The sequence below is a fragment of the Solanum tuberosum genome, unplaced genomic scaffold (assembly GCF_000226075.1).
Source record: "Solanum tuberosum cultivar DM 1-3 516 R44 unplaced genomic scaffold, SolTub_3.0 scf00244, whole genome shotgun sequence".
In the NCBI taxonomy this organism is placed as follows: Eukaryota; Viridiplantae; Streptophyta; class Magnoliopsida; order Solanales; family Solanaceae; genus Solanum; species Solanum tuberosum.
Window position 1 is genome coordinate 251352 of NW_006239181.1, and position 26412 is coordinate 277763.

The following is a 26412-nucleotide window of genomic DNA, read 5'->3' on the forward strand; positions in this document are numbered from 1 at the left end:
AACAATCCACCAGTACGATTATGGTATCTTTAATATACATTTGCCTCTGCTGTCATATTGTATTATACATGTCAGCTACGAAACAAGGTTAGCTAATGCTTACTACACATTCAGTTCCCACTTTGTTAAGTGTGTAGGGCCAAGCAAGTCTTTATTTCAATTTGTTTGTATTATTTATATAGTCAAAAAGTATTTTTTTTCAATCATAATTATTTCTACTCCTTTACAATTTACAACAACTACTCCCATGTAAATGATTTCCGTCATACCAAATGCAAGAACTGCCACAGCCTCCACTGTTTGCTGCTCCTTTTGAGACCTCTACATCCACATATATAACATTGCCTTATGAGCAACACAAGTTCAGACTACTTCTGTTGCCCTATTCATTTGGCATGCATTAGTTTCTTCAGTTGAAGTATTCTTATCCTTCAAATTGTTGCCAATGCTCAGCAAGTTACTATACCCTTCCTTTCTCAAAATATCACCTAGTATAAAAGCTGTTATTATCCCAGGCAAGAATAGCCACTCTTCTTTGACCTGATTTTTCAAAGAAACATGTGCAGTCAGGCAGATGTAAACCCATGTTTTCGAAATTGAAACAAGTAATGTACTGTAAACGAATATTATGACTTTACATTGATAACACCAGATTTTAAGTCAAGCAACGCCAGTGCCTTTCCGTATGGGTGCTCTGAAGAGAATTCAATTGCTGTCATAAAATCATCTTGATTTCTTCGCTTTGCACAATGCTTGTGCTCATAATCCAATTTTTGACCAGGGAAGAACTTTACCTGTGAAATGAGTAAGGAAACTGTATATTATGGAGAGCAAAGACCACGTGAACTTGTGAAAAACATCAATCATTCTGTCGATGAGTGAAATTAAATAGTGAAATAGTGACAATCTTAGGGACATGTAATGAACTTGTTTATAATAAAATTTGCAAGGAATAGTGGATGAACACTCACAATCCTGGAACCACCAACCAACTCCAGAAGGTAACCGTCATCGCCACTGCAAGTTTGAAATTTGAGGGACCAGTGGGAATCCAACAACAGCCACTCTTTCCCAACTAACTCAGCAAGAGTATGTGTCTCACCAGCCTTGTTGATGCCGATCAACTCATTTTGCAACATAGAGCCATTCATTCTCCTTGATTTCTTGGATTTCCTGCAGTCAAGTCATGAATTTCAGGAGAATAGATGAAGTTCAATACAGCTGACGGTTTCAAACTGCAATAAGTAGAGGGTGACAACAGTATTTAACTTTTCTTAATTCACCGAATTCAGTGGAATGGTATAAGTGCTTAGAACTCTCACTTAAGTCAAAACAATTACATTATTCCACGCACTTCCAAATAAGACGGTCCCCTTCCACCAAATCAAAGAGTTAGGCTTGATTAAAAACATAAAAAGGATTTACTCCCAAGTTCATTTTAAAGGAATAGTAATTTTCTCAATATTTTAATGGTGATGTTAAAGGTTCCCGATCTGTTAATTTATGACCAACACAAAATGTTACAATCAATTGAACGTTAATCTTGAATTAGAGGTAAAAGAAAAGTAAAGCTGATATATGCAAATGAGAAAGTCAAGAAACTAGAACAACACTAACAACAAAGTATACCAAAGAATACATACCTCATTTGTAGGCTAATGATCTCATCACCAGCATCATCAGTGACATGAGTCCAATTCTTTGCATACTGAATCCTTCCACGAAATGTGAAAAAACAAGAAATTTTTGAGAATGCTCGGGAGTAAACCATGTGAAACACATATGGTGCAGCACTAGGTGTTGTAACTGATACAGCTACTCGTATACAGATTGGTTCCAATGCTTCTATTTTAGTGCTTGGCACAACTTCCAGCCATTTTTCCATTGTGAGGCAGGTCAAATCTTCTAAAGAGAGGGGAGTAGAACCTATAACTTCAACAGATTTTGAAATCGGCAAACCATGAGATGACTGGGACATGAGTTCTAATAGAAGATATCCACAAGGTTCACATTGGAAGTAAGCAACCTGCTTTTCCCCACTCTCAGACAAAATTGTAAGTTTCTTTTTTGCATTAAAGATTCTATCAGGCTGTGACTTGCTAAAGAAAACAAAGAAGTCTCCCTTGTGGCCTTTGGGTAAGTTTCTTATGCCTATGATCTCCAACATGACCTGTAAAAATAGTTGCTAAAAGTTACAAATTTTGAACATCACATGGTTCAAAGCTAAGATCAGTTTAACAGATGATAACTATATAAGGTATGGATGATAAAGAACCTAATAAATAGCAATAGTTCTATCAAAAGCGTTGAAGATTGAGACAGAAGAAAAGGTTTATTCTGTACTGTTGTTGGTGATCAAGCAATCGAGGTTGCACAAAATGCATTGACCCAATGCCAAGATAACAAAATAAGATAGAGAACAATAGGCTTAAATTTCCTAAAAAGTTTAAAGTTTTAATCAAAGAATTGATGTCCGATTAAAGTGGCATGGAATGTATTGGTTCCTATATGATCTTCAACTCCCCTTGCACACTGATGGATGGCAACAAGTCAATTCTATAACGTCATCACATACTCCAGATCCCCTCTTTATACTATCTTTTAATATATAGCGGTAATGAATTTCATTAGATGTATCTACCAAATTATATCAATAGTCCCAACAAAATAAAAACAAAAGCAAAACAGGCTTTAGAAACAACTAGAAAGGGATTCAGAAATTTACGTCCAAAATTTTCATCTCTGGAAGATGAATTATCTTGTGATCCGCATGGAATGTATCTGCCTTCTCGGTCACGGGATTGGAGGGGTAAGGACAACTTCTTAGAGGAGATGGTGTATTTCCTCTATACATTGCACCTGCCCTCCAATATCTTAACCCATACGTCTCCTCCCAAAACTTGGTAGTTCCAGAAAACCCAGTATCCAGCTTCTTCCCTTTTGTTCTGTCTGAATCTGTATCATCATGATTTAACACCTTACCCATAATATCAACAAGGTCTTTACAATAAGAAATAGGATGTAACTGATGAGTGTGCCAGATAAGATCAATGTCATAAGTTGGAACAGAGAAGCTATCAATTGATCTTTCTTTGTTTCTTCGGATTAAGTGTAAGAAACCCTTGTATCGAGCCACAGCTCCATCAAGATAGACCTCGCTAGTCATGTGGGGTCTAGACACCTGGACGAAATACATGAAATAAGACCAAAAATAATGTGTACTATTACTATACTAGCAAGTCTGAACAATCCGGTATCAATAAAAAGATCATAAGAAGACATTCTAACATATACATCATACACTATATTCAAAGAAAATTATAAAAGAAATTAAAGTTTGTGAGTTCTCACAAACTGTATTTCTTAATTGTTCAGCCTGTGCTTTACTTAAATAAAAGTGTGTGAATCCTCTTACTCACCTGGTAGAAGAAGGGGCTTTGCCTTTTAACAGCAGAGACCAGATCATAGGTACTGCACTTTTCAGATTTTAGAATTTGTGCAGGGTTATTATCTGAAAGAGCTTTTGCTGAATCCAAGTCATAGGGTTCATTAGGATACAAGTGTTTCCAAGTCTCTTCTGTTTCCATTTGTGATATTCCTTTCACGGAAGATACAATGTTATGGTTGTCAAGAATCTTCCCATATAATTCCTCGCAATCAGTTTTGTATCTAATCTGCAAAGACAGAATAACCACTCCAAGTGTCATAAAAAGCACTCAGTCAGAAAGGTAAAAATGGAAACAAATGTTTAATAGTTCAGAATCCTACAGGATTGAGCCTGTGACAATGCCAAATCCATTCACAATCAAGGGGAACAACCAAAGGTCCTTCAAAGAAGGGGCAGTCTGAGTGTTTTGCCAACAACGGTAGCCAACACGAATAGTACCTGAAATGGGGATTTTCATTAGCAAGTTTCTCCAAAATAAAGAAATCTGAAATACATGAATCTGGGTCAGATGCCCAAGATAACAGAAACAATCTCACGTCCTTTTCAAGGATCACCGAACATAATACTATGCAATATGAGCGAGAAGCAAACAAACTTCAAATCTAAAATTTCAAGATACCATTTTTCACTTTGAAAATAATAAAAAAAAAAAAACTTAAAACTTTTTTCAAATTTCACAATTTTCACGGCCAAAGGGACCCTAAATCATTATCCAACATAATAATCAAAATATTGCAACATTAACTGTTATTAGTATTACTCCAAGACCATAAGACTAAAAAAATATCTAATACAGAAAGCTTTCTGAACAAGCAGTAAAAATCATTAGCTAAGATGCTGATACTGATAATTTCAAATTTGGGGATTACCTATAAATTGCTATATCCAAACCAACGCCTTCATTGAGCCAACGATTCCTATCAATGGTAGCAAGAAACTCAAGTTGCTGTTTGGCTGCAGCAACAAGGTCAACATTGATCACAATCTTCTGCGCTTCATTCCACTCCAACTGCTGCTCCATCTCCATGGTTTCTTCCTCCACAAGCTACTGAGTTGACAACACAATCGATAAATTGCAGAGATATATGTTTTTAGCAGAAAAGTCAAGACAAGTCGCCACTTGGAGAAAGTAAATTGAGAAGTAAACTAATGATCGCCGGACAACTCTACGGAAACAGCGACTCTCTTTTTATATTGTCAAATAGTTTGGACGTATTCAACGTTCCAAATTTACATAGATTTTGCTGAGTAATTTCAAGGAAAGCTTCGAGTTTGAACATCAATATTTATATATTAGCATCTCTCCGAGGCTCGTTTGGTTTGGGAAAGATGTTATCCATTGTTATACATGCGACATAAAATAATCTAATCCAATAAAAACATGAATAAATTTATTCTAAAATTAATTCGAATTTAGCCAGTTGTTAGTGTTAAAAATATTTACTTATCTATTTTTACAAATTAAATATATACATATTATTTTTAAATAATTACATAGAATACTAGTAATTAAATTCATTTTTTAAACATAATTAATAAAATCAATTAAGCAAATCCTACTAATTTATTAAATAATTACATAAAATACTAATAATTGAATCTAATATAGAGAACTTCGAGCATGCACGTTTAACATTATAAAAAAATTGAAATACAATTTGAAATTTCGAATCCTACTTTTTGAAAGAATTTGAGATTTGAAATCATCCAATCTGAAATACAATTTGAAATTTCGAATCCTACTTTTTGAAAGAATTTGAGATTTGAAATCATGATTGGATGATGAAGTTGAATTTGTTTTTTTTTTTGTTGGTGCAAATTTCATAAATAAATGTTGATTTGAAATCACGCTCCCAACTCCAATTGGCCAAACACTTGTTAAATATAAGAAGCTCTCTATCACAAGAGAAAATTACAACAAGTGATCACTTACATAAAAGGGAAAACACCTCTTTGCTATTTCTACAAAACCAACTATACATAATGGCTTCACTATTGCAACCAGCCAACCATCCTTCTGCATGCTGAGAGATACATAAATCGCCAAAGAAAACTAATTTTGAGCAGAGAACTGACAGTGAGCAATAACATAAATTCGCGGCAAGCAACAGATACGCCGGTGGACTGGGTTGTCATATCACAGTTTCTTCTGGTTGTGAATCTTTTTCTGTATTAGCTTCTTTTTCCAAATATTCTGCTTCAACTGTCTCCTTCAGAATGGAAAGTCTCTGAATGACCATAGGTTGATCCAACTGCTTGGCTTCTCTAATTTCAGTCTCTTCTTTATTCATGTTGTATGCGTCAAGCATGATTTTGATCCACTTGTGCAGCTCTTTTGGACTTCTGCTCCACACAAGAAAGCATATAAGATTTCACTTTTGAGTCTTAATAAATGTGCATGAAAGCACTAAGCTCTTACGTGTATATAGCATTAGGATCCTTGGCATCATGTTCATGACCAGGGCTGAAAGCTGTTGCCAATGCTGAGAATCGCTCTTCAGGATCTGTGATGTTTAGCAAGTACTTAAGCAGCTTTATTTCTTTTGGTGCCATGCTCCTTAGACTACTCTGTGTAGCTTTGTATAGACGATGCATTATCTCCTTTACCTACACCCATATGCCAGCATCAGCTCAATAAACTATCTGGCACTTCAACTAAATGCAAGATTCCATCAGAGAGAGAAATTCGAGCACAAGATAGAACATAATTAACAATTGGGACAGATATGATTTAAATTTGAAGTACTGAAGTCACATTGGCATATATAGTTAAAGAAAATGAGGAAAACAGGAGAACATCTAGAATGAAGCTACTGCTAACATTTCCAGGATAATTTGATAAGAGGACTCAGCAAACTACTTGTGCAAACGTGGCGAACAGAAGTTAATTATAACATAATTTCATCTGAATGTCTTTGTTTCATTTCTACCGCTGAGGTAGGGTAAAGTCAGCATACACTCTACCCTCTCCAGACCCAATTTGTGGGGTTACATTGGGTATGTTGTTGTTGAGTTGAGTGTCTTCGTTTCATTACAAATAAGAAACTTCCAGTTTTACAATTATATTCGAGTACTCCCTTCTGCCCCCTTCAAATACAATAATAAGAAGAAAAAGATCAGGACACAAAATTTAATTTACGAAAATTGAGAAAGAGCTAATTTACTTAATTGGGAACCAATAGGATATAATGGCCCTCAATTATGAGTTAGCTTCAGGGATGAAGTTCTAAACTTTCTTAACAATATAGTAGTACTCTTCGCCTCCGATGTTATACTGCTAATGTTTTTCTTGTATATGAGCTACAAGTGCTCATAAACCTTCCCCAACGTAGTATGTTACGTGATGATTTCACTGGCATAGAATTTTGACATGTACATCATAGCACATGGAAAGTGTGTCATAAATCAAAAACAGAATTGAGTAATACTATTCACAACATATAAGAATATAAGCAACTGTACATCCATCCTCAGGTCCCAAAAAATAAAAGCAGTCCTATTTTATTTATCAAAAAAAAGGAAAAAGGGAAAAATGAGATACTAAATGGAAGATCCAAATAGCAGTGTCAAATGGTTGGAGTGACTTAACAAGAAAAAGGGTAGAGACTTCATAAGTAGTTCATGACCAATACACCCAATGTATGCTTGGATTAAAATGGGTTTAGAAACTAGTCATAGTCCAATTTAAGTTTGGGATCATCACAATTTCATGAGTCCAACATGGTTTGAATTTTGTCAGGCTTGGATGAGTTAAAAAAGATTTGAGTCAATAAACGTAACATGACCCAACTGACCTATAACCCAACCCACCCAACTTAAGTTTGAATATGCTATGCTTTTATAACCAAAATCAACACCTCTATAGTCCACAAGGACATAATCCACCAATTCATATATTCCAATATCAAAAACCATGATCTGAAGCTACTTATTTAACATCACAATAACAGAAAAAGCAATTCAAGAATCTTCAAGTGCTTAAAACGAATATAATCATACCATAATATGGTTAGGACGATAACTCAGTTAAGATCCTTGATATATGATGAAAATCAGCATTTATCAATGGAAAAATCTTTGTGCTCGTGTCTTTGTGAATCAAATGGGCTACAAATGTCTGTACCTCATTTCTCATTGTAGAGGATTCTTTTGCTGAAGCCCAAGCACCATTTATCAGCAGCACCAAAGAAGAGTCAAGTTCTTTACTCTTGGCAAGGCTTTTAATCTTGTCACATGCTGCATCCACTGATGGAGAGTTCAAGATGTCATCGAATTTGGCCTGGGCAGTATCTAATGTTCCCACAATCTCCAGTGTGTTGTCATAAGCACTGACTGCAGACAAGCATCTAGTCCCAAGTCTGGCAAATGCTGCTCAATCAAAAAATCACAGAGAATGACAAAGTGACATTACCACTCAATTTCTAGTTGCTTTCCAGTTTTCTTTTCAAATTATTCATTTCTTCATCCATAACTTGAGAAATGTATCAAAGATCTTTAAAACGTCGTGTAAATCTGCTTCATGGTTGAACCCAATAGTTGGATTATTTGGATAAGAAAGTAGTCACAAATCACACTTCATTATTGAAAGATGAAAAGACAAAAAGAAAGACTCCTTCCTTTTATGTTGCATAAATTACTTAAAAGGAGCCATGGAGCAACTATCCTAAAGATTCTGATTGACTTAAGTTTACAGGGTTCAGCTTTGAGATATCTAATCTTGATTATGAATAAGAAAGCATTTAAAGGATATTGGTGAAATTAAAACTAATCTTAGACAAGATAATCTTTTGTAGAAACAGCTATCGTCAGTCAGATACTAGTTACTATAGGCAACAAAAAACCCTATTGAAACATCGCAATTTTTCAAATCATAGAGATCGATGGTTCTCATTTCAAACTTTCGTCAGTGATATGTCAAACAAATGACATGCTCTTTATCAAATTAAAAAAAAATGGCATGCCCATAAAATACTTCCTAGAACAAACATGGCTTCAGCATAAGAGTAAAGAAAAAAGGACTTGTGAGAGGCTGATCAGTGTTGTCAAAGGCGAAAAACCAGAAACACTGGAAGTGTCTCTTGGAACATAAACCGCAAATCACAATTAAAGTGAGCGCCTTGTCAGTTAAGTTCAAAAACAATTTTAAACTTGTATTTCAAATGCAAAGACGCAAGTTTAAGCTTCTAAATTTTAGGCTGGTCAATATCTATCTCATTCTGAGTTTTTAACTTCCTACCTCAGCTCCGTGCAATGGCATATTCATCCATAATGTTCCCTTAACAATTGACATATCATATATCTAGCTATATTTATCTTTAAGGTTTCCTTCTTTAGAACAGAGCCCATTGGCATTGAGGCACACACCTTAATGACTTAATGCTTGCACCAAAGCACCACATAGGCAAGACAAAATTACCAGTCGAGTTCCAGGGCTTAAGCAGCCCTGCAATGGTTTTTTAACAACACAGAAGCTAATAACAATAATCCTTTGCAACCTCAGCTAGTTTAGTTTGAACTCGTATGCCATAGTTTGTTTTATTCCAGAAGAAAAGTTCAAAATGCAACATGCTGCAGAACAGTTTTGATTCTCTTCCTCTCACAACAACAACAACAACCCATAACTAGAACCATCAAACCTATAAGAACAATAACACCATGAGCAAAGCCACTTTACCATCTCGGTCCTCCAAGCTGTTATAAGTTTCTGAAAGCAAAGTCAGATGCCGAAAGAATTCACCATTGAAGTCCTTGCGCCTCTTTGTAACAATTGCATTCAAATCCCTTGGGTTATCTTGTATCTCTTTGAGAAGTTCAGTATGCCTTTCCATTTCATCGTCAATCTGCAATGTCTAATTCTTGATCAAAAACAATTTGGGAATATATAAAGGTAAAGTCCTTTCAAAGTAAAATAGACTTCTCATTTTTCAACCTTAAACGAAAATATGCATTAAAAGAAATTCATCATACCTTCCTAACTTTTCTAGCCAAGCTAATTAATTTTTCCTTCATTTGAGAATCAACTACTGTGTCAGCTCGGGTTCGACACCTACTGTAAAATCTATCCCCGTACTTCCTCCATTCTTCTCTAAAAACTAAGTATTTTCTCCAATCTTTTGACTTGGGTTTTTCATATAGGAACAAGTCAATCATTTTATCACAAAACTGAGTAATTGTATACCCCTCAGCAACTTCAACATCAGCTTCTCCATCTACTTCCGCAGTAGATACACCACTGGCCATCACCTCTAAACAAGAACCATACAAAATACTTATCAATCAAGAAAAGTGAAATTAAGGAAAAAAAGAAGATATCAATACAAGAAAAGACGACAAAGTAGTTACTAGTTGTGGGGTTCTTGGCACTTGTTCTAGTTGGTGTTCTTGATGCTGATTTCTTGGAATTCTCCAAAAGCATGGCCAGAGATTTGGATGAAGATAAGGGTAATACTGCATTGGAAGGTGAAAAGGGGGTGTGAAAAAGAGAGAGATTTGTGGTGGCGGAGATTGATGTCTCCAAGCTGTGGAAACGGGTCATCATTCTGCACTATGCTGAGACGAAACTCCAACAATGACTGATTCTTGAATCTAGTCTGTAGATAAGGCATCTTAGGGCATCTTCAACCCAATCCTCTGTTTTACTTTCAAAATAGAGAGTTCTTAATTTTTTTAGATAACCAACTCCAATCCAATTTTCTATTTTACTCTCTAAAAAAAAATCTTTTTCTTTCTCCTCAATATAATATTATTATTTCTATTTCATTATTATTTTCTTATTTCATGATACACATCCTTTATTTCCTTTTTTCCAAATAATATAATATTCATGTAATATAAAAATTTATTTTTTTCAAATTCATTACTTAATATAAAATTATATTTTTCCTAAATTTATAAATAACATAAATTGCAAGTTAATATTATATAATATACAAATTAATGGACAATTCAAATAAAAGTGAAATTATTAGTGAAATATAATTACATAAATACTCTACTTTCAAGATTATTACATTGCTCTCATAAATGCTCTATTAATGCATTACGGAGTTCAAAATGAACATTTTTATCCTTAATCATTTTATGTCTAGCTAAAGATTGTTCAAATCGGAGATTTTCATTCAACAAGAACAACTACGAATAATTGAAAAAAGAAATCAACAAGCACAACCGCAATCACAACTACACTAATTATGTAGATCATACATTATTTTTTTCCGAATATTGTTAAATCTGAAAAATGACCTACCGGATTACTAAATTATCGTTGTGATAAAATTATTATGTTATGTATTGTTATCTTGTATTTAAATTATTATGTCATTTATTGTTTTTTAAATTAAAATTTTCATCTTATTATTTTATTTTTGTGCATTCTTCATAGTGAAAATAATAATGATATCAATCTATATTGAAGTGACGACAATTAAAAAAAATTGAAACATTATTAATTCGGGACGAAAGTAGTATATATTAAAATAATATTTTTTTAAAAATGTTATATTACATTTAAAATGAATTACTAATATTAGAGATATAATTAATGGTCTATATGAAAAATAATTGTTAACTACAAAATAATAGAAAATAATAATAAAATAATGAAAAAGTGAAATAGAGAGTTGAATAGTAGTTCTCCCAAAATTTTGGAGAACTACTATTCACCTCTCTATAAATGGAAAATAGAGAGTAATTTTAGAGGGTGGTTGGAGAGCCCTTTCTCTATTTTTACTCTCCAAATATAGAGAATGGAGAGTAAAATAGAGCGGGGTTGGAGATGGTCTTATGCGAAGTCGTTTTTATCCTACACTTGCTAAAACCCTTGTAAAACCCTCTAGTTTTTCTATTTTCCTTCCTTTTTTTTCTTTAAACCATTTGTATTTTGAGTAATTACCAATCTACGTTGTTTTATTTTCTCAAAACATGACACTACTATTCTAATATTATTTTAATTTATTTTTTCTAATAATTTGATATTCAGGTTAGTTTTCGTATACATTAACTAACTTTACATGATATCTATCACTTTCACTAACTATAAATATCAAATAACTCCACCTATTAAAATTAGGAAAGATATCAAAGTACACAAAATAATATATTTCTTAAAAAGAAAAGAGACTAAAAAATATCTAATACATCGGTTTACGGGTAGCCTAAGCAATACTAGTTCAACACAAATACGTGATTACTCTTCCATTTTTCAAATCATTCTTTTGGCAATCAAGTATGTAACTAAAATGAACTTGAAGAATCAATAATGAGATTTCTAGTTAGATTATTATATTATATAATATATAAATGTCTAAATTTATTCAATATTACTTATTCATTGACTTTTTGTTTTAATTGGAAATACATTTCTCATACTATATAGTAAATGCTAACCAAAGATTAGTTTTCTGTTTTCTTTATTGAGAAAAATATACTAAAATAAATTGATATAAAAATATTGAAGGACCTGCAAATTAAATAGTGTTAAGGAAACAAAATGTAGAAAAGATAACTTATCACATATTTTATATACTTTCACTGTGTAAACATCAAGAATTGAGATGTTTCCTTGAAAGAGCCATCACTTATATTCAACTAGGGAACAAGTCCGCGCTTCGCGCGATAATTAATAGATATGTGTTAGGATATTTTTTTATTTTGAATTAATTATATCATTATATTATTTGGCATATCATTATCTTTTCATTTGAAATGATGATACGTAATGAAACGTATCAAATTTAGTAGCTATTTAATGTGAATAATACATTCTTAATGAATAAGTCAGAATATATACTCTATTAAAAAAATATTTTATTTTCATTGCTAAAATATATAAATACATCAACAATGGCCCAACATTCTTTATTAGATTGATGTTTAGAGAATATATTCTCTAATCATAATTTATTTCTGCTCCCTATTACATAGAAACCAATACATGAAAGACATTTTGTCATTCTTTGTTTGTTTGATCTTGTGAAACTCCTCTGTATATATATTTTTTCAATTGTTCTTGTTCCTTTATGAAATATGTAATTCGTTCTTTCATAATATTTTCATACATCACTTTAACCGATTTGCTTGATTGTTCAATTGTATCTGTATTCAAAAATAAATATTTAGAAGAACAATTTAATATAGTCATGAATATTATCTGTTGACACCCAATTTTGACCCTCCACAATTTAATTAATTTTCAAGCTTCTTCAATATCAAACAATTTGAAATAATTGTTTTTTAAATTAATCAAAAATACTTTCAAAATTATTTTTTCAAGGCAACTTTTTTTTGCCATTTCCATATAAAATACATCTCAATATATATTAGATTTATATATTTACTACTTTTGATAAAGATTAGGAAAAATTGTTTTACCAAATTGAATGTACGTTTTATTTCCTTAAAAAAATTGACTAATTTGTGATTTAATTGGTATAGTTGATCTTTTATTTCAAAATAATTATTTTTATCTTGTTGAAGTTAAGAAGCTTAATTATTAGTTAAAATTATGATTTATCCCCTTATCATATTCGGCTTAGTTTCTAATCAAGTTCGATTTGATGAAATATAGAGACCAAATAACATGTTCCTTTCTTCTGCCTTTTAATACCATTTATTTGGCTCAATTTATCCAAAATCGGCCAGCAGCTCCGACCCGGCCCATTTTCATTTAACCCAAATAACCTCAGACCCTTCTCTATTCCTCATTCTTCATAGCTTTGCAAACTCTCAGACCCAAAACGAATCAAGCTCCAATTCGTTTCTCTGTGGACGACGCCGTTCCAATTCCTTCGAATCAACAACAAAACGTGCTAGGCACGAGCTCACGTACGATCGAAGCATACATAAAATTCCCTTAATGGTATTATCCTATCAATTTCAGGTTTTGCTTTTCCAATTTCTTTCAAAATGGTACGAATTCGTACACTAGCTAGTGGGAAATCCTTATCCGCTCAAGGATTTTCAAAATAATTTTCAAGTCCCACATCGTTTCCCCCCTCAATTTCGACCTAGAAGCTGCCTTATAAATACCTTTTTTGCTCACTGATCAAGGGACGAATTTTGGAAACCTGAGAGTACCCCTAAAAGGTTTGGGAAATCTTGGTTCAATAGTTTAATTTTTTGTGGTTGTTCGAGTTGAAAGAGGTGGTGGAGTCGTCTTCTCAACTCGTCGTTTTAGTTCGCTGCCCAGAACTAGGTAAATTTCTCTTTATTTCAGCATTTTTCGGCTCTTAATTATGTTTTGTTCGTTGAAATAGTGTTTGGTATTAGCTGCTTTAGCATAGAAAATTAAATAGCTAGTTTCTTCATTATCTTAAGTGTTCTTTTGTGGTTGTTTATTCAAAGTAAAAATTAGCTTTGGCTTAGTCGTCTTTTTTTTTTATAATAATATTCCTTTCATTTCCAGTTTTGGGTATTTCCTATAATCACATAGATTAGCCAAGTTTAGCTCTTATCTTTTAGCGAATAAATTTATTTAGGGCGTTTCAATATTGTCATTGCTTATTTCTATTATGTATCTGTATCTTGATAGCTAGCCTCTTTTTTTTTTCCGAGTATTATATATAGTGTGCTAGTTTTCGATTTTCTTATGAAGAATGATCTTGTTTAAATTACCTATTTGAACTTGTCTATTTTATGTTTTCTTCATAGCTGTTTCATATACTTGAAAAAATGTGTAGGTGATTTCTCTGCTTAGTCGAGTTCATAAATCTATATATGTGCTTCTAGTTATTGTTATTCTTATTCGATTTTGTAATCCATGTTATATAGTTGTTATTTTCTGCCTTAATTTGTTGTCTTCTGTAGTAAGATTTTTACTTCTATTTTTATCAAAGCTCCAATCTGTTTTATAAATGCTAAGTTGGGCAATTGTTGATTTGTTGTGTTAAGGAGAAAACTAGTTGCTGGTGTGCTTCTTTACTGTCTTTAAAATGTTCTGATTGCTATTAATATGAAAAATGTCTTTAGTTCCTACCTTAGTTTCTTTGATCCATAGTTGTGCACCCCTTTACAATATTCCATAGCCATGTTCTTCTTTTCAGATTTTAGCATTTGCTTCCCTTAAGTTGCTGGTTGTTTTTTTTTACCTTTTGTTAGACTTTTGACTTAAATTCTTTAGGTTAGGCATGTGGTTTTAATATTGGATAGTATTCTAGTAGCAATACATAATGCAGATTTGTCTATCTTTGTAGTTGTTCTTGATACTTCCCATGGGTAGTTTTAATTTCGAGAATATCAATTACATTAGTAACATGGATCCTAGATTTTTTTTAATGATATATATGTTAGTTAGTTTACATCCTTAGTTGATCTTGATTTGATTAAGTATGTAGTAGTTGGATGTTTTATGGTGTTTGACAATTTTGGTTTTCATTAAGTGCAATAGCTCTTTGGTAGAAATGGGTTTATTAACTGTGATGAAGGATAAAAATTATCAAAATGTTTGGGTTTAGTCCTTCTAAGTGTTGCTATTGATATCGCATTTGTTTAATTATTTTTGTGTAGTTAAAGCTTAATTCCTTTTATTGATTAATATATGCAGTAGTTAAGCTTGACCATATATTAGTATAATTAAGTTCTCCTTTCCAGTTTACATTTATTGCATTTTAAGATAAGGTTTCTCTTTTGAACTTTCTAATCTTTTATTCCTTTATTTCTTGGTGTACGAACACTCTCCCATTGAGTCCACTTGGACTCTATCTCTTGCATTTTCTTCTCTTCGAGTCAACCTCATCCAAGCCGATAGAAAGGAAGCTAATATTATTGGGTTGAAATCCCAAGAAAGTAGCAGCAACAGCAGCCTTAAAAGGCCGAAGACGAAGAACAAAATTGGGTTGAAACCCCCAAAAGACAGCAGCAGCAGTAGCCTTGAAAAGGCTGAAATTTGATAATTTTTGGACTCTCAAAAGTTCACTAAGTGCAGCAAATTTGCAGCAGCCTCGAAGGGATGGAAATAGCATTTTTCGGACTTTAAAACAGGTCAAAAACAGCAGCAGTAGCAACAAAAAGAAGCAGCAAATGAACTTAAAATTGTCCAAGTTCTATTTGCACCTTGCTTTTATTATATTGTGATCTTGTGATAATTGCGCTTGAATTCTAACATTTATTTTATCTAACTTAGATGAATCCTTGGAAGTTTTAAGTAATTCTTCCATTTCGTTAGTTGTTTATTTTAAGTATTTAAATTTTCAAAACTCTTTCAAGTTAGGCAACTTAAGCTCTTAGACTAACTTGAGAATTGTCCATATTCTTTTATAGTTAGTAATTAGCTTTGAATCCATGTTTATGAATTTAAATTAACTATTTAGTTCAAATTTTGACTAGGATAGAGTAGTTAAGTTTTCTTAAACTAAAATTAATTCTCTTTTAAAAATAACTTAAGACTTTGTATGAATGACTTAAGGATTTTCTATATCCTTTCATAGTTGTTAAACAAGGTCCCTTGATATATGTTGGCGGGTTTTGAATTAATTGTATGATTTGAAACTTGACTATAGATAAAAGTTTCAAGTTAGGATTTTTATTTTTATTTTTTTATTTATTTTTATTTATTTGAGATTTTTACATGCGTCAAAAGATTTTTTTTATCTAAGTTTCAAACAAGTTTTATAAGTAATTCTTTTATTTTATAAAATTAGCCAAACTTTTAAATCCGTCGGTCAACCGTGTGTTAGCGAATTCTCTAAAATGCCTAAACCCTTCTTTAGAGAATTATTTGAACCCTTACCCAACTCTGGTTTTATTTAAAATGTTTTATTTCAAAAACCTCTTTTTTAAATGGTTTTCTTAATTTTTCCTAAAAAATTAAGTGGCGACTTCCAAATTATGATTTTTTCCAAAAACTAACTAAAATTGCCAAAAGTTGCGAAATTGGTTCCGAAACCTTAGTTTTCGAAATCAGGGTGCAACATTATCATTAATATTTTACCTTGACAATTCTCTGAACTAATTATTTGAGGCCGATCCTTATATTTTTTTTTTATCCATTATAGTACTTTTGTATAAATATTTGTCAAAGTCAAACTAAAGATAGAGTATTGCAATAAATGGTAAGTTTCATATAATAATATTGGATATTGAAAAACTAACGTCAATTAACCACTATGAGCCGATGGTGACTATGAAGATAAATGGTGTGTGTGGATCTTTATTATTTTGTTTGTGGTATTTATACCACTTTTTTTATTTATTGGTTGTGCTATCATTTAATTGTATGATTAATTATTTGGATTTGTTAAATGTTTGTGTAAAGGTAAGTGTGAAAAAATTGTAAATAATTGGAGGAAAGTTGGGGATTTGTATTGTTTTTATTTATTTATTATGAAATATATGGTATGAATTTATTATGGAGATATAGTAAATAAAAAGGTGTAGAGGAATATATATATATAGATAAGTTTTCACATTGATCATGTAGATCAATGTGAATATTTTGAAATTAAAAAGTAAGTGTATTTTACAACTTTTTCCATTGGTTGTGATCTCTATTTATTCTTTTAAATAATGAGATTATTTATGAAATTGTTAAATCTTGATGTAAAGATAAGTGTAAGACATTTTGAGAAAGAATAGGCAGAAAGGTTGATTTTTTTTTTTTTATTAATTCGGGTAAAGTTGTAGAGAGTATCGCGAGAGAGCTTGAGAGTCTTGTCAAAGGTAAAATATGAGGTACGCACTTGCTTGTGTTACTGATTTGTTATATAAATAAAGGGAAAGTTGGACAAAAATTGCTTAGTATGGTGTTATTGTATAGAAAGTAATCCACACATATTAGATCATGATATGGCGCTACATAAATCTTGGGATTTAAAAGATTTTTATAGATTTAATTAAAAATACTACTAAGATTTTCAATGATATCCATGGATGTAATTAAACTTCAAGCACTCATCCATGAAAACACCAACGACATGAACATGAAAGAAATAATTATATATTGATATCATTATTTTAAAACTATAACTGAAGATTGATATCTCAATTTAAGAAAATATATATTTAAAATATCTTATTTTTCATCTCTCCTCATCATTGCTACTACAATTTATTACATTTTCTACTTTCTATTTTTATAATTCTTAAAATATTTTTTTATTTATCTCTCCAGTTTATTACCATAATTAATTATTCTTATTCACAAAAAATTCTTTTTCCTTAATAAGTTTTTTTCCTTTAATTTATAAAATTTGAATAAAAAATAAATCTCAAATATTTTATTTTCTTTTTCGTGACATTACTGCAACCTGTTATATTTTTTTATTTCTTCTCATTGTTACTAAAAAAAAAATTAATTCATCTTCCCACCTTCTATTTCTAAGGTTTTCTAAATAAAAAGTCAAGAATGTTAATTATTAAGCATACATCTTAAACCGACCAATAGTTATGCCTGGAATATACGATTATTATGCTGTACAGAGTACAGACAAATATAATGATATGAATTATATTTTAAATTGCCAGAATTAACAAAACGCAAAAGAAATTGGACATTTGTCATCAGTCAATACTCAAAATAGTGTGCAACTGCTTTGGCAATTTGATCTTTCTAAAATCTAAAATATTTACCCTTAGTACTCCCTCCGTTCCATTGTCTTAATTAAAAATAGATGTCCTTAATATTTATTGTTTCACAAAATACTTTTTTTATTTTATTTTTAGAGTTATTAGTCTTGAAAATATAAATTTAACCTACATAGGAAGACTAAATTATTTGATCAATTTAATTAATTAAAATAAATTAATTTATGCTCATTTTATTTAAAATTTTACTTCCAAAAAACACTAAATAAAGATAAAATGGTAAATTTACCTTAAGGAAGTAAAATCTAAAATGATGACATATAATGATATAAATAGGAATGGAGGGAGTATCAATTCACCTGACATATTTATATTTCAAGAGTTCAAATAATTTTTAAATTATCGATTATTATGATTTAGTGTTAAATTTTACCCTTTAAATTGAAAATGCGGCACGTAAATTGAATCAGAATTGGTAATAAGGAACTCTCGTAGTAGTATTTTTCATCGTTGTGAAACGGCAACGTTTCATTAGTCTCCTTCATCAACGCCCATTGAGATCCAAATGTATGCAGAACAACAACAACAATGGATAGATACGTTCAACAATTCCTCAACAGGTTATCTTTAGCCTCCATCATTGCAGCCACATTTATCCTTTTCGTGCTTTTCATCCGAACACCTGAAACCTGTGTTAATCCCAATATCACCAAACCTAAGCCCCACCACCGTTTCCCCAAATCCACATGCGATTTTGCTCACCGGAGTTACACCTCCATTAAGAAACACAACCGTCGTGTATGGTCCACAACCGCCTGGATCCAAACAGTTGTTTCTTTCAAATCCCAATTCCAGACGCTTCAGGACAAGAAGCTGTTTACTAAACATTCACGGGCTCTTGTGGTATCTGCTGGGGCAGGTCAGGCTGTAATGGCCCTAAAAGAAATGGGCCTTCACGACATTACTGGTGTGGAGGTCGTGGATTCGCCGCCGCTTGTCAGACGTGCGGATCCGCATAGTCTGCCTTTTTTTGATAATGCGTTTGATCTCGGGTTTAGTGCGTATTTGGATCGGGCATTGTTTCCGGATAGATACGTGGCGGAAATGGAGAGAACGGTGAGACTTGGTGGCGCGTGTGTAGTGGCTGTGGAAGAGTGCGGCGGCAGAGAGGTGGAGGAAGTGGTGAAATTGTTTCGGAAGTCTAAGGTGTTGGGGATAAGGAATGTGACTATGGGTGATGAAACAAGGACTAGAATCGTATTGAGAGTTATGAGTGACTGAAAATTTCAGTTGATTTGCTGTTCAGCTTCCAGTAAAAAACTTTGAAACTTGCTCGGATACCTGTCACCTTCCACTGTACACATCTAAGTGACAACTAGAGAGTGAAAATTCATGTATAGTTGCTAATTCGACTTTCTAATAGACTAGTTAATTTTGTAGTTTGAAGAGAAAGTTCTATTATTCAATTAAAGACGGAGATATATTGAAAGGGGAACATTGTAAAGAATAAACATCAATTTGTAATTTCTGGTACTATATTTGCTCCTTTTGTCTTTTGAGTGAGTTCCAATGATCCGGTGATGAAAAAATCATTTACACTATCGGAATTATACACCCCTACAGATCAATATGAGGTTCATCGATTGAGTGTGTGTGATTAAGAAAACACAGTTAAGTTATAAAGATTCCTCCCTTCCCCTTCAAAGTGGATGAGAGTGTGTGTGGTTAATTGGTAATTGATTAGTTGTGTTTGCAATGTATAATATCCTTTTCACTCAGAATAAAATAAACAGTAAAACTACAAACTTAATAGAAGCAATTCTTGTCCATGTTGAAAATTTAGCTTCAATCATCTGATTGAGAGCACCAAAAGGTAACTTTCTTGACTTGTATAATATGAATAAAGGAAGAGAGTTTAATAAGTGAAGGCTCATTTCCTTGAGGTTTCGCCTTAGATAACAGACAAAAGGAGAGACGAATTAGAGAAGATGATTGACGAATGGTTGTTTTGTTCCGCCCTATTAGTATTATTATAATTGCAATTTGAGTTGTATCATTAAACTAATTATTGTCCCACCATTACCATGACAAAGACGATTACTATTAGTTTAATTATATGATCTCATAAACAATGTAAAATAAGTGACGTTACTTTTGTACTAATTTTTAGATTAGTTTTTACCTAGCAATGCTTCAAGAATAGAAACCATTGGAAGTCATAAGTCATAACATCATCCAGTTTGCTGGTATCTGCAAAACCTATCTTGTTCCCTGCTACCTTTTTTCGTTTTTTAATCAGTTCTTCATTTTTAAATTACAAAAAATTATGAGTTGGAAATTGGATTCTGTAGATAACCAAAGTTTAATGAGATAGGCATAATCAGGTTTTGAGTTGGATGACCTGATGGAGAAATTTTCTTCCATGAGAATAGGATGATGGAAGTGGTGAATTGCTGGAACACAAGGTTGGTCACCTGTGGTATCATCTGCCTGGTCCTGTTCTTACATTCTGCCTTTGCACAAGAAGGTTAGTCTACATAAATCATGTTTGATGGTTTTTTTTTTAGTTTGACAAGTATATAAAAGTTACCAATTGCTTTGATATATCAATAAGATAGTTGCTCGTTCCTCTATTGTGAATGATATTGATCATCATCATCCTGTTGATCTCTATAATGTTGTTGAATTCCCTCAAGAACCCTAACGAGGAATTCCCATATAATCACCACATAAAGACTCTGAAAGAAAAAATTGCCTCAAACTATCATATAAAGCTGTGTTTGATTGCTCCACAAAGTGCTGCAAAACTCAGACCTATAAACCTACTTACACTGCATAAGTAGATCGTATTGACTAAAAAACGAAAAAAAGAGCATAATTAGATCGGGTAAAATAAACTTACCTGTCTTACAAAACACATACAAATCATCACAACGGCAAGCAGTAACCAGCTATTCGTAGCATATATATGTAGTATATGATGTTTAAGCTGATGACAAACAACCTCATCATAACTGCAGATATGTCACATAATTAGATTACTTAAATCTAACTGATAAGTTCCAATGTGGTTTGGAGCAGGATTTCTAAGTATTCAGTGCTGTGCTACTGCAAACTTTACAGAGCCACGTACCAACTTAAGTTGGATTTCAGATGGAACTTGGTTCCCTGAAAATCAGAGTTGCATATCAAGGCCAGTGTACAAGAGTGCACACTATGAACGAGCTCGATCTTTTAGCTTAGACATTGGCCATAAGTGGTGTTACAGCTTGCCAACCAGGAAAGATCATGACTATCTAGTAAGAGGTACATTTCTTTCTGTCAAACAAGGGAAGACTCTTCCACACAGTTCTTTTGTTGTTTTGATTGGTGTCACACCAATAGCCACAGTAAAGTCATCTGATGAACTTACGGTTGAGGGAATTTTTAGAGCTACTAGAAGCTATACCAACTTCTGCCTATTGAAAAAGAAGGGGAATCCTTACATTTCTAAGGTTGAACTCAGACCGATAAATTCAGATTATCTGAAAAGGGAGCCTTCAGAAATACTCAAACTTGTACATAGAGTTGATGCTGGAAACAAGGTTGCGGAAATCAGGTATTCTTTCATCCTATCACAAAATTATATTTTGGATTGGCAATACAGTATATTCTTTCATGGTAACAAATCAAGTATCATGAAGTGATAATGTGAAGACTTGTCAACTCAGGTACCCATATGACCAGTATGATAGAATTTGGAGACCAGCCTCAAATCTAGAATCACAAGTTACTCGAACGCAGCCATCCATTATCAAGCAGGTCATTGCAAGAAAACACAGTTTATTACCTCCTGCATTCGTATTACGAACATCCCTCACCCATCCAGAGAGATTGGACTTCTTGCATGAAGACCTTGACACAGGATATTATACTTACTCTCTCTTCCTGTACTTTCTAGAGCCCAATAACTCAGTTCAAGCTGGAGAAAGGGTGTTCTATATATACATTAACAACGAAAAGAGACTCAAGGTTGATATACTGGCTAGTGGTTCCAGATACCTGGATGTACTTTTGAATTTCAGAGCAAATAGGTTTGTCAACCTGACGATGATCAAGGCCTCAAATCTATCTCAATTGGGACCCATTTGTAATGGTTATGAGATTTTAAAGACTCTTCCTCGGGTTAAAGAAACAGCCATGGAAGAAGGTAATTTTACTCAAGAATATGCATAGTAGCAGAATTTAAGATGCCATAGTAGAAAAGCATTACAGAGAAGTGCATTTATTATCTCTCTATATGTTTCAGTTGACATAATGGCGAATGTCAAGAAGGAATTATTGCAACAAAACAAAAACAATGAAATATGGAAGAGTTGGTCAGGAGACCCTTGTCTTCCCCTTCCATGGCCGGGTCTAACTTGTGATCGCGTTAATGGTACTTCAGTCATCACTCAGATGTAAGTTATTCCCTCTCTATCAAATACTCAAAGCAGTTTGGTTTTCTGAAAATTATCAAATAATATGTCTACCATTTTTTCCACCTCATTTATCCGTAGCATAGTAAGCGCGTTTGAGATAGACGGATTACACTTCTGGTCATTTAATCCTTTTTCTCTTATTCCCTACCACAGAGATCTCTCCTCAGGTGGCCTTAGTGGACCTAGCCCTCCTAGCATCCAAAAACTGATGCACCTGAGAAAACTGTATGTCCAAGCCTTTGTCATCAACACTAACATTTCACCTGTTAATTTTCTTTTAAAACAAATTTACAATCTGGTGTAGTTTTACTAAACAATCAAGTTATTTGCCAAGACAGGAATATCAGCAATAATGGCTCTAGTGGCACAAATTCACTCTTTACATCATCCTTTACATACTCTACAAGGTAAATCTCCTATGTTGGTTTCCACATAAAATAATTGCAAAATATGAAGAAGTTAAATAATATCATACAGAGGATTAACCTCTGAAAAAAATACCAAAGCTGTACAAAAAGTTTTACTAGCAAGCTGCCTTCATGCTTCATATGTTACAATAAAAAAGTATGATGTGACACTAATATCTTTGTTTCCTTGTCCCTCCAGATACTTAAGCAGAAGCATTCATATCAGCAACAAGCTTTCTAGAAGCATCAAAGAATCTAATATTACAACAGAGTATGAGACCACTACCCTATCTTCAGAGAAAAAAAACAATTTCTATGATTTTACGCTGTCCACTTTTTCTCCGGGGGTGGGGGAAAGCAATGGGATATCAGGAGCAGGGAGCTGAGAAATAAAGAAAAATAAGCCTAATTTGTTTTCCTTTTTTACATTTCAGCAAAGGGATGGCTAATGTTAAACAAAACTCAAGTTCAACACATAAACTTGTGATAGGAGCAGCTGTAGGTACAGCTCTCCTGGTGATCCTTGCAATTGTTATCTCTGTGGTCTGCCTCTTCAAAAGACGAGTAATGGCAGGGCCAAAATTTCTTATGAGAAATTACTCGATCACAAGGAGTAAGTACACTCTCAGCACACTAGAAATAATCCTGCACGCATAATGCATGATAATATATCATGATAATTTAAGAATCTTTTCTTGTTGCTTGCAATAGCTTAAGATTGGACTCAACAAGCATAAATCATAAAACCTTCATGATTAAAAAAAGCAGAAACTGTAACTATATCATCTGTTGCAAAGAAGCTTTTTTGATAGGAACTCAAGAAATTTGAAACAGAGTTAATATCCTTAACATTTGGTACTTATATTCAATGAAGCAATATGCTCAAAAAAAATATTCAAATGCAGATGCAATATATTCAGTACCAAGCACGGATACTACCATGATGAAATCAATATCCTCCAGGAACTTCAAACTGGAATATATAGAAGCTATTACTCAGAACTACAAAACTTTGATAGGTGAAGGTGGCTTTGGATCCGTTTACCGTGGTACCTTACCTGATGGTGTAGAAGTGGCTGTAAAGGTCAGATCAGCCACTTCGACTCAGGGAATTCGAGAATTCAATAACGAGGTAACAATTTAGAGTATTTGTAGACCAATTTCCTCCCAACTTCCTTATTTGCATCAAACCAACAAAAAGATGTTACCTAAAATGTGAGAAAAGCATCAGCACATGGAGTGAGCAATGAATCTTCTATTTTCTATTGCTATTTCACATAGGGAATACGCTCCACAAAATTAATACTTTCTCACAGATCCGTGATTTTCTCTTCATAATTACTTCCGGCGAGGAGTGTTGCCTCTGAAACGTCTTAGCTCTTCAGGAGCCATCTTTATAATAATGCATCTTATCCATGCATATATAGTTAACACATGCATAACAAATAACACAGCCTGCAAATTAACCATTGCTGTAATTTGTATTACAGCTGAACCTTCTGTCAGCTATCACGCACGAGAACCTGGTCCCTCTTCTTGGCTACTGCTGCGAGAATGAACAGCAGATTCTGGTTTATCCATTTATGTCAAACAGCTCCCTACAGGATCGGTTATATGGTACTGCATACATAAACAAATTCAAGTCTATCACTTTTATCATAAGAACCAGCACTAATTTCTTTCTTGTTCCCTCATCCTGTTTAGGAGCAGCAGCAAAAAGGAAGATTCTAGACTGGCCAGCCAGACTTTCCATTGCGTTAGGAGCAGCGAGAGGCAAGTAACACAAAACTATGCTATTCATGCAACTCTTCAATGAAAAAAGCCATATCTATGGACTTAAGCATGCGTAAATAAAAAGAGAACGTGTTTACCTGAGAGACAAAGATTGAAGGCATAATATGAATCTAATAGAGTTTAACAATCAATCATTCCCTGTTACTTATTATGAAGGCACATTTGTAAACAGCAAATACCAAAGTTTGACGTTTTCATTATGTTATTTCCTTTTAATCTTCTTCAGGTTTGCTGCACCTTCACACATTCTCGGACCGTTGTCTGATCCATAGGGATGTCAAGTCAAGTAACATACTCTTGGATCAGAGCATGTGTGCCAAGGTTGCTGATTTTGGATTTTCAAAATATGCATCTCAAGAAGGTGATAGTGGTACTTCTTTAGAAGTAAGGGGGACAGCTGGGTACTTGGATCCAGAGTAAGTATTATATCTTCCAGATTGTGTCGTCATTATGAAATTAGGACAAGAGATAAGTTTCTAAAGCATAGCCTAATGGACAGCTCTGCTACCTTAATATGGATTACGCGAAGTGATTATTATTTGAATCATCCGCAGGAGATTCTATTAGTATATTTATTGACTTTATTTTCGTTATAATTCACCATAGCACAAATGGTTCAAAAATCTTTGGGGAAATCAAGCTCATGTCCTTTTCATGAATTCTTTCTGCATAGGTACTACTCGACCCAACGTCTGTCAGCAAAAAGTGATGTCTTCAGCTTTGGAGTTGTCCTACTGGAAATCCTCACAGGTCGAGAGCCTCTCAACATAAACAAGCCAAGAAATGAGTGGAGCTTGGTTGAATGGGTATGGCCCAACTTAGCAAGCTATTTCTTTAACTGAAATTATCCAGATACAAATTGCTACTATTACCGAATCCTCAGAACCACACAGTCTCTTCCCATAATTTATTTGCAGCAAACTACAGTGCCATGAAAAGACTGAAAGAGTTTTTTTTTTTTTTTAAAACACAGAAAGAACTTCTGTTGTTACTACGACTTACGTGATAATTCACAGCTACTCAAGATGATAAACTGATGTTGAGTGCTTAACTACTTTGCAACTATATATACTCTTTTGATTTGCATGTTTACATCTGATCACAAGCAAGTATCCACTTTGAAATACAGGCGAAACCTCTAATAAGAAGCTCAAGAGTTGAAGAAATTGTGGATCCCACTATCAAGGGAGGGTATCATGGTGAGGCACTGTGGAGAGTGGTAGAGGTGGCTTTGGCATGCACGGAGACATACTCGACTTACAGACCATGCATGGCGGATATTGTAAGAGAGCTCGAGGATGCATTGATAATAGAAAACAATGCATCAGAATACTTGAAGTCCCTAGACAGCTTTGGAGGATCAAATCGTTTCTCTATAGAAAGGTCCATTGTCCTTCCACCTATTAAATCTCAAACAGAGCCATCCAGTCTCCTCTCAAAACCAGCCCCTCCACAACCAAGGTAAATGCTTCAGAGGAACGGATTTAAACTGATTGCAATAGATAACAGATTTCTTAGAAAAGTTCCTGGAGAAATTTTTGCAAATTACTCCTCAAATTCCTTTAAGTTAAATCTCATTAATTGTTCATTTAGTAGAGCAGATTTTATCATACATGCCAGAGAACAGGAAGCAGTGTTGTCAAAGGTGTGCTTAAGCACCAAAGTGAGGCATACTTTCCCTTGCTATTGAGATCTTGAAGACTGATATTTCACTTTATCGTAAACCAAAATTCAATTTCTTTGTCCATATATTTGTTTATTCAAGCTTAAAATTATTAATCTTGGA

The 26412-nt window shown here is 33.3% G+C and overlaps 4 protein-coding genes across 5 annotated transcripts; 2 read left to right on the plus strand and 2 right to left on the minus strand.

The window, feature by feature from the left end:
* Positions 1–9: 9 nt before the first annotated feature.
* LOC102589811 (glycine-rich domain-containing protein 2-like) lies at positions 10–4790 on the minus strand. Its single transcript, XM_006357698.2, has 8 exons — positions 4318–4790; positions 3769–3886; positions 3420–3674; positions 2726–3181; positions 1644–2170; positions 972–1173; positions 639–794; positions 10–540 (listed from the first exon to the last, which is right to left on the minus strand). The coding sequence occupies exons 1-8, from the start codon at positions 4473–4475 to the stop codon at positions 364–366; spliced, it is 2049 nt and encodes a 682-aa protein (XP_006357760.1). The 5' UTR covers positions 4476–4790; the 3' UTR covers positions 10–363.
* Positions 4791–5282: 492 nt separating this feature from the next.
* LOC102590139 (uncharacterized protein At4g37920, chloroplastic) lies at positions 5283–10037 on the minus strand. 2 transcript variants are annotated; one of them, XM_015313632.1, is made up of 6 exons: positions 9791–10037; positions 9416–9693; positions 9123–9297; positions 7572–7816; positions 5868–6055; positions 5283–5791 (listed from the first exon to the last, which is right to left on the minus strand). In XM_015313632.1, the coding sequence occupies exons 1-6, from the start codon at positions 9984–9986 to the stop codon at positions 5581–5583; spliced, it is 1293 nt and encodes a 430-aa protein (XP_015169118.1). In that variant the 5' UTR covers positions 9987–10037; the 3' UTR covers positions 5283–5580. The 2 variants fall into 2 exon arrangements, with proteins under 2 accessions (XP_015169118.1, XP_006357761.1); XM_006357699.2 differs by having other exon boundaries at positions 5312–5791; positions 9123–9288.
* Positions 10038–18395: 8358 nt separating this feature from the next.
* Positions 18396–19471, plus strand: LOC102590456 (uncharacterized). The gene has a single exon (XM_006357700.2). The coding sequence runs from the start codon at positions 18554–18556 to the stop codon at positions 19244–19246; it is 693 nt and encodes a 230-aa protein (XP_006357762.1). The 5' UTR covers positions 18396–18553; the 3' UTR covers positions 19247–19471.
* Positions 19472–20040: 569 nt separating this feature from the next.
* On the plus strand, positions 20041–26412 carry LOC102590804 (nodulation receptor kinase-like). Its single transcript, XM_006357701.2, has 14 exons — positions 20041–20492; positions 21047–21563; positions 21676–22154; positions 22254–22404; positions 22579–22650; positions 22764–22832; positions 23032–23103; positions 23267–23445; positions 23738–23964; positions 24323–24449; positions 24537–24605; positions 24853–25042; positions 25300–25432; positions 25756–26412. The coding sequence occupies exons 1-14, from the start codon at positions 20399–20401 to the stop codon at positions 26089–26091; spliced, it is 2715 nt and encodes a 904-aa protein (XP_006357763.1). The 5' UTR covers positions 20041–20398; the 3' UTR covers positions 26092–26412.